Genomic DNA, 8,647 nt, shown 5'->3' with positions numbered 1-8,647 from the left:
GGTGAATATTAAGCCAAATAAATTATGGAATACCGAACACAGTTGCTGGAACATTGGCTTTATTCGGCTTAAAGTAGTGGCAGGTGTTGGCCAAGCCGATACAGTGTTAGAGACTCAATGTTGCCAAGCAAGCATACAATTACCAGCAGTCACTATTACCAATTCACACCAGACTGGCATGAAAAATTAAATACATATAAAAGAAATAACTGGCCTTCATTGGTTGTTAAAGTCAACAGAAAGGTAATTATTTACAAGCTTAAATTAATGAGGTAAGTAAATTAACGTGATAAACATAAATCAGTCAGTTTAAACATTCAATATCGCATTACCGTTTGGAACAGAAAGAAAAACGACTCCTTTTACAAATCATTGGTATTTTTCATAGGTAAAACGCACATACTAGAGCTCAAGAACCCTTGCAGGGTAGAACTTTCTCGCTAAAAATAATTGGTTATAGATTTGCCTTTGTTTGTTGCAGGATACCGCAAATATTACTTACTAATACATCTGTTTGCCTATCAAAGTAGGGACTTGATCATTCTCCAAAATGGGCAGTGTGCGAGTTTTATGGACGACTTGACCAAATGCTACGAATGAATTTACAAAGATTCAAATTTCATAATTCCACATGGCAATGGTGTCTGATCCAGTTCGAAGGACAACTAAAATTTAGAATTTGCATTGATGAGTAGGAAATGATTCCAGGAAAACCTCCAAGCTCCCATTTCCGAATTCCTGGCTTGGAGAAGTAGAGCTTCAGCACTCTCACATTCAACAAACCTGAGAGATGTAACAAACACTGTTTGCTAACCATACACACGTTTCTTAGAGATAAAGTTATAATCATTCATATCTTGAAGGGCAGCATTGGAATAAGATTATTTTTATCAATAAATAAGTTCACATTAGAGCTGTTAATATAGATATCTTTAACCAGCAAGAATTAAGTGATTCCTTTTGCAATGATATAAGTCGAAATAAGAGGCATTAATTTTCCCCCTTGAGTCAACTTGAAGATTTCTACTCACTAAGAGGAAAGAAAAGAGATTCAGTTATAAAACCAATTGCAAAAAACAAAAGATATAATTTACATTTATTACTAATAGTGAAGCCGATTTGTAGTAACTGACTACATCGGTGCAGGCGAGAGGTTTCATTCAAAAACAATCTTAAGGTTGTTTTATACTTCAAAGTAGATATTATTCCTTACAATTATATCAATTGGAGACACATCATACTCTGAAGGAAGGAACCCAATTGTTTCCAAGACCTTAAATTACTTGAAGTGGAATCAAGCTAAAATATAGAGTTCCCAGTTAAATTCGATTCTCTTTAGGATAAGCAATAAATCACAAAGGATTTCGTAATATGGAGGAGGTTTCGGAAGCTTTCATCGAGAGATGATTAATTAACCGTGTCCGACTGATTCAGGTATATAAATATCTAGTAGGCGAAATACAGTGTTGCCATTTCAGGATGATGTAATAAGTTGCAAGCTCAATACTTTAATTTTCCTCTTTGATAGAATTTCTTTGAACTATTTTTGTTTAGCTACTTTGTGAATCATATTTTGACTTACATCATTGCAAAAGGAATCACTTAATTCTTGTCGGATAGAGATATTTATGGTAACAGCTCTAATGTGAGCTTTTTTCATAACCCTGGATAGGTACGGTGGGTCGTTTGCGACCCCGAGCGTCAAAAAAAAACAGGTTTTTCTCACGTGACTCACCCCTGTGACTGAATTTGTGGGTGATCGACCTGCAGGAGGTGTCTCCCCTACACGCTCTAGTAGTGTCCAGATGTGCATTGCTGTAGCTGTACTCCTTCCCCGATTTCTGAGACGCGTCGGGGTCGTTCGCGTCCGAGTTTACCCTTCTGAGGTAGTTTGCATAATTATCAAAGTTATTACGTATTATGAAATTGTCGTAGAATGGTGCAACTTGTATAGGTTATCAGTTGTGGAAAGTCTTGGTGGATTGTTTGGCTATCATGTGCATGTTTTTTTTTTTAGTTAAAATGTCGTTCATCACCACGAGGACCATTTTACCGCGAGTGCCCCTTTTTCATTTTTTTTCATTTTTTTGCCAAGTCATTTTTCCGTAAGATATTGCCAAATAGTGTCATAAAACTTTTGCTTGTTTAGTGTTGGAAAGTGTGTCTAGATGATCTGGCTACCCATGCATGACTTTGTTTTTGTCAGATACGACGTAGTTATTGGTATATTGGGTATTTAACTGCGGTTACCAATTTCTGTTTTTTTTTCAATATTTGTAAAAATTACTACGTAGTAAGGAATTGCCGTATATTATTCATTTTTTTTTCATGTTTATGTGTTAGAAAGTGTGCCTTGATGGTTGGGCTAACACGTGCATGTCTTTTTTTTTATCTGAGATGTCGTATATTAGAATGTCGGGCATTTTACCGCGAGTGTCCCTTTTTAATTTTTTTAAATTTTTTTGCCAAGTCATTTTTCCGTAAGATATTGCGAAATAGTATCGTAAAACTTTTGCTTTTTTAATGTTGGAAAGTGTGTCTAGATGATCTGGCTACCCATGCGTGATTTTGTTTTTGTCAGATACGACGTAGTTATTGGTATATTGGGTATTTAACTGCGGTTGCCAATTTCTGTTTTTTTTTTCAATATTTGTAAAAATCTACTACGTAGTAAGGAATTGCCGTATATTATTGATTTTTTTTTTCATGTTTATGTGTTAGAAAGTGTGCCTTGATGGTTGGGCTAACACGTGCATGTCTTTTTTTTTTATCTGAGATGCCGTATATTAGAATGTTGGGCATTTTTCCGCGAGTGCCCCTTTTTATTTGTTTTGCATTTTTTTGCTTAGTCATGTTACCGTAAGGAATTGGCAAGTAGTGTCGCAAAACTTATATTTTTATAGTGTTGGAAAGTGTTTCTAGATGATCTGGCTACCCATGCCTATTTTTTTTAGCCAGATATGGCGTATATATAAGTATGTGTTCGATTTTCCTGTGATTGCCATTTTTTCGTTTTTTCCCATTTCTTTCAAAATTACTACGTACTAAGGAACTATCACAGAGTAATATTTCATTTATATGTTTATTTGTCGGAAAATATGCCTTGATGGTTTGCCTAGCACGTGGCTGAAATTTTTTTTTTCTGAAATGCCGTATATTAGAATGGCCATTTTTCCACGAGTGCCCCTTTTTATTTGTTTTGCATTTTTTTGCTTAGTCATGTTACCGTAAGGAATTGGCAAGTAGTGTCGCAAAACTTATATTTCTATAGTGTTGGAAAGTGTTTCTAGATGATCTGGCTACCCATGCCTATCTTTTTTTTAGCCAGATATGGCGTATATATAGGTATGTGTTCGATTTTCCGGTGATTGCCATTTTTTCGTTTTTTCCCAATTCTTTCAAAATTACTATGTACTAAGGAACTATCACAGAGTAATGATTCCTCTAGATGTTTATTTGTCGGAAAATTTTGTTTACTTTTTTTTTGATTGAATATCATCAAATTTTTTTAGCTAAAATATTGTTTTACATTTTTTTTTTCGATTTTATTTCCCTTCAAAAAAATTTTTTTGGGTCAGAATTTTAATTTTATAGTCGTAAAATAATCGACAATTATCCAGCAACCCACCATACAATTTTTATGCATATCCAATAATAATTAGATTAGTAAATAACACCTTGAAATTGACATACCCTTCCTACATTTCAAGTGGCAGATTAGGGAGTCTGAGTCAGTGTGGTTGGCGGCCATTTTGTGGACATATCCGAAGCGTAAGCTGCCCTATCTATATATATTCTTGTTCCCTATAGAATTTGTGATATTTTGGTATATTTTTACCTGCATAAATATCATATTATATATTAAATATATGTATTTTTTTACGAAATTTCCAAGTACTCAAAAAATTACCTTTAGATATGGCCCCTGATATAAATGTAATTTACAAAATAATGAAGATTTTTTTACATATTTCTATTTTAGGATAACATATGTTTATTCCCTAAAAAAATTAGCCACTTCCTATTTCATTTGGGTACCCAAAAAAATTCATGAAATTTGGACAAATTTTTTTGGCCAAAAAAAGTTACCCTTTTTTTCTCATTTCAGATCTTCACCTCCATGGGTCTGACTTCATCCAAAATACATCAAGATGTGTCCTAAACATTCAAGAATCAATTCCTAAAAGGATTTGTGTATATATGTATAAACTTTTTTTTTATGAATTTTTATGTCAGGTCTTTTTTTTTTCTACTTAATTTTTTAAAATATTTATAATAAATAGTTTTTCTGCAGATGAGTAGTATTTATCTTTACTGTTGTTTTAAGCATTCATTGAAGTTTTTTTTGGCAAAAGAAAAAAGGAGGTTACTGCAAAAACTGATTTTTCAAGAATTTTTTTTGGCGTCGGGGTCGTTCGCGTCCGAGTATACCCTTAAAGGGGTGTCCGAGGACCGTACCTATCCAGGGATAATAGATATAAATTTATTTCAATGCTGCCCTTCAAGTTATAAAACAAATTAAAACTTTATCTCTAAGAAACGTATGTATGGTTAGCAAACAGTGTTTGTTACATCTCTCAGGTTTGTTGAATGTGAGAGTGCTGGAGCTCTACTTCTCCAAGCCAGGAATTCGGAAATCGGAGCATGGGGGTTTTCCTAGAATCATATCCTACTCATTATTCAAATTCTAAATTTTAGTTGTCCTTCGAACTAGATCAGACACCATTGACTTGTGGAATCATGAAATTTTGGATCTTTGTAAATTTATTCGTAGCATTTGGTCAAGTCGTCCATAAAACTCGTACACTGGCCATTTTGGAGAATGATTAAGTCCCTACTTTGACAGGTAAAGAGTTGTATTAGGAGAAATATTTGCGGTATCCTTTAACGAACAAAGGCAATTCTATAACCAAGCATTTTTAGCCAGAAAGTTCTACCCTGAAGGTGTTCTTCAGCTGTGATGGGTGTTTTAGCTATGCAAAATACCAATGATTAGTAAAAGGGGTCGATGTGTTGCTTTCTGTTCCAAATGGTAGTGCAACATTGGATGTTTAAACTGACTGATTTGTGTTTAAATAACTCCTTAATTTGATTACCTCATTAATTTTAGCTTGTAATTACTTACATTTCTGGACCTATTTTATAGGTGTGATTACCCAGAATTGTTGACTGTAACAACCAATGAATGCCACTTAATTCTTTTGTATGTGTTTTATTTTTCATGCCAGACCGTAAGATTTTCTTTGGAATTTGTTTTACCTGGAGTTGCAAGAATACTGTTGGTACTTATATAAGCATCATTCAGAACTTACAGAAAAAAACAAAATAGCGAACAGAACCATTTGCTGTCCATAATTCTCCTCTTTATTGTCTCTCGCCTTTATTGCTTTGCCCCCCCCCTCTCTCTCTCTCTCTCTCTCTCTCTCTCTCTCTCTCTCTCTCTCTCTCTCTCTCTCTCTCTCTCTCTCTCTCTCTCAATCTAACTAAATTACAGCTCTGAATTAGGAGGAAAATAATCTATAATTGCTAGTTTTCCACAACTTGCTATCTTTTCTCTCTTACAACAGAATAGAAGAGCAGATCTTCCTGTTCCCACTCAAAACTAATTAGAAAAAGATCATAGGTCATTATAGAATAAGATGCATTAAATATCCAACATTTATTAACATACAGACTTAGATAAAGTGATGGTATAGAATTAGATTTCATTTAGACCCGCTCGAAAGTGAAGACAGAAAACGAAAGAAAACCGTTTTGCAAGTTCTTCTATTTCCTGCAAAATCTATAGAAAATTGCATTAATTCATCTTCATTATAGTCAACGAGAATAAAATTTTCACGTTTGTATTCTATCTTTCAGTTTCTTTACTTATGGAACAAAAAAGGCTTCCTAAGATCTCAGTGAACGTTTACTTGATATTACGAATTCACAACAAGTTTGGATATTTTATCAACATAATGATGTATTTTGGAAGAACTTGAGCTTTTTGACCATTTAAAATTTGTTTTTATTTTGATAATTATATCTGATATCTTTGAATGGAATTTTCTATATCATATAGGAAGAATTAGTGATAATTTACATAAATAGTGGTAGATGAAGAAATCAAATTTTTGAAAAGAGCCTGATCAAGTACCTTGGAGGGTAATGCTAAGGAGATTTTAATGCAATTGTTTTCTCTTCAGTATTATTGGAAACCCTTAAGAAATAAGGGTTGAGAACATCTAATACCTCTCAAGGCGAAGTCATTCCCCACGACGAAGTTTGTCGCTTGTTCAGCCTGCAGAGCTACTTATATCACCTTGCTATCTCCTCTAGCAGTGGTTCTCAACCTTTTACTACCATGCCCCTCCACAATTATTTTTTTATCGCCACGGCCCCCCCCCCCTTGCATATAAAGCTAAATTTCACTTGCAGATTTTATATGAAAAGGAATAAAAAAAGGCTTATGGGTTGTATAGTCAATTTACTAAGTAGGAAATAAAGTGAGATAATTGACATTTTCACTTCTACAGGATAACTGGCTTAACTTATTTAGTGAGATACCTGACACTGCTTCTTGGATACCAGATCTTGAATACGAGGTTTAATGTTAGAGAGTGCACAACGTAAATCATCTTCCACATCCAGGCGGTTTCTGTATTTTGTTTTTATAGCAGTGAGCGTAGAAAATGCAGTTTCACACAGGTACGTTGATCCAAACATTGTTAGAACCCGAAGAGCCTGATGTGAGATCAGAGGGTACACAGAATGGTATTTAATCCAGAATGTCTCCAGATCGTTGAATTCATCCTTAGCTGTGGAATTAAACTTTAACTCAAGAAACTCCTCTTGAATTTCCTCAGCAACATTAGCGAATTCACACTGAAAAGGATTCCTAATGAATTTCCAGGATTCACGCATGTCATCTATGTCTGGAAAGTATTTCGTGAATTCTGCTTTCAAGCTGCTTAGATGAGTGATTATAAGGATCTTTAACTCAGGGTCAAGGTTACCATGAGCGAGCCCAGAATCTAAGTTCCTAAAACTGGCTGCATTTCCCTGCTGAATTCGACATTTCCAGAGGTCGAGTTTGGCCATGGAAGTTCGAATGGTGTCGTGGTGAGAGATGATGTGGATATTTTTCCCTTGTAGTTTAAGGTTCACTGCATTCAAAGATTCAAAAATATCCACCAAGTAAGCTAGAATTATCTGAAAGCTGTCAGACTTGAATTTGTCATGAAGGGCTGCCTTCTGCTGTGAATCTAGAAATATTATTACTTCTTCTCGTAGCTCATAAAGCCTTTCAAGCATGTTTCCTTTTGATAACCATCGTATGTTTGTGTGAAAAAGCAGGGCTTCATGTTCAGAATCCATATCCTTACACAATAATTTGAAGAGACGACTGTTTAAGGCTCCAGATTTGATGAAATTTACTACCTTAATAGCCACGTTTAGAACATCCCTCATTTCATCAGGCAAAGTTCTGGATGCTAAAGATTCACGGTGAATTATGCAGTGTGTACTTATTACAGAAGGATTTTTTTCTTTCACCTTTGTGATGAACCCAGAACGCAGGCCAACCATGGCTGGGGCTCCATCATTACACACCCCTATTAGTGAGTCCCAAGAAAGTTTATTTTCCTTAAAAAAGTCTGATGTAACTTTAAAAATGGCTTCTGCTGTTGTACAACTTTCCATGGGGCAACAAAACAAAATTTCCTCCTTTATATTGTTGCCTGACACAAAACGAGCATACATCAAGAACTGAGCACACTGAGCGATATAGGTCGTTTCATCACACTGGATTGCAAAAACAGGCGAGGCTCTTACTAGTTCGAGTGTTTGTTCTTTGATATCTTGAGACAGTTCATGGATCCTTCTCTGGACTGTATCGTTTGACAGGGAAATTTGGGAAAGCTTATTTGCACTATCTTTACCAAGAATGAGTTGAGCTGCACATAGTATACTTGGCTTTATGAGAGTCTCTCCAATGTTATGGCTCTTCTTGCTCTTTGCAATCAACATGGAAATTTCATAAGAAGCCTCAACAACCTTTGATGATTGTTGTCGAAATACCCCGCTGTCATCCATTTTCACTTGCTTCAAGGTGTGTTTTTTTGTTTCAAAGAATGCCTTTGGCTTGTCAACTAGACCAGGATGTGCTGTTTGCAGGTGGCGTTCCAAGCGTGAGGGTCGCATTCCATCATTGCTCAGAGTCTTGTAACATATCACGCACTGTGGGACCTCTGTGTCACCCTTTCGGAGGGACACAAATCCAAAACGAATATAATCTTCGTTATACTTCCGCTTCTTGGCACTCATTGCAACGTAGTTGGAGTGAAACTGGCAAAACGTATCTGCGATCAAGATAATATGCATTTGTAAATTAAGGTATTTTTCACCTCTTGATGATAACCACCACAGTATGATTATCACAGCTACATGATCAATGAGTGAGAAGGACAGAGAAAGAGGGAGAAAGATATATCCAAAATTTTTTGAAAATTTTGAGGCTAAACACGAGATTGGCAGAAAATTGAGACAATATAAGAAATACATCCAGCCTTGGACGTTAAATTAACCTTGAAGGAAAAGAAGAAGGAAAAAAGGAGAGGAAATAATATATATATATATATATATATATATAGAGAGAGAGAGAGAGAGA

At 35.2% G+C, this 8,647-nt stretch overlaps 1 protein-coding gene across 1 annotated transcript; it reads right to left on the bottom strand.

Moving 5' to 3' along the window:
- Positions 1-6,534: 6,534 nt before the first annotated feature.
- LOC137618916 (SCAN domain-containing protein 3-like) lies at positions 6,535-8,007 on the bottom strand. Its single transcript, XM_068349119.1, has one exon. It carries the CDS (start codon positions 8,005-8,007, stop codon positions 6,535-6,537), a length of 1,473 nt encoding a protein of 490 aa, XP_068205220.1.
- Positions 8,008-8,647: the final 640 nt, after the last annotated feature.

This window comes from Palaemon carinicauda, chromosome 25, assembly GCF_036898095.1.
Source record: "Palaemon carinicauda isolate YSFRI2023 chromosome 25, ASM3689809v2, whole genome shotgun sequence".
NCBI lineage: Eukaryota > Metazoa > Arthropoda > Malacostraca > Decapoda > Palaemonidae > Palaemon > Palaemon carinicauda.
The sequence above is the reverse complement of the archived record's forward strand: the minus strand, read 5'-3'. Positions and strand labels throughout refer to the sequence as shown.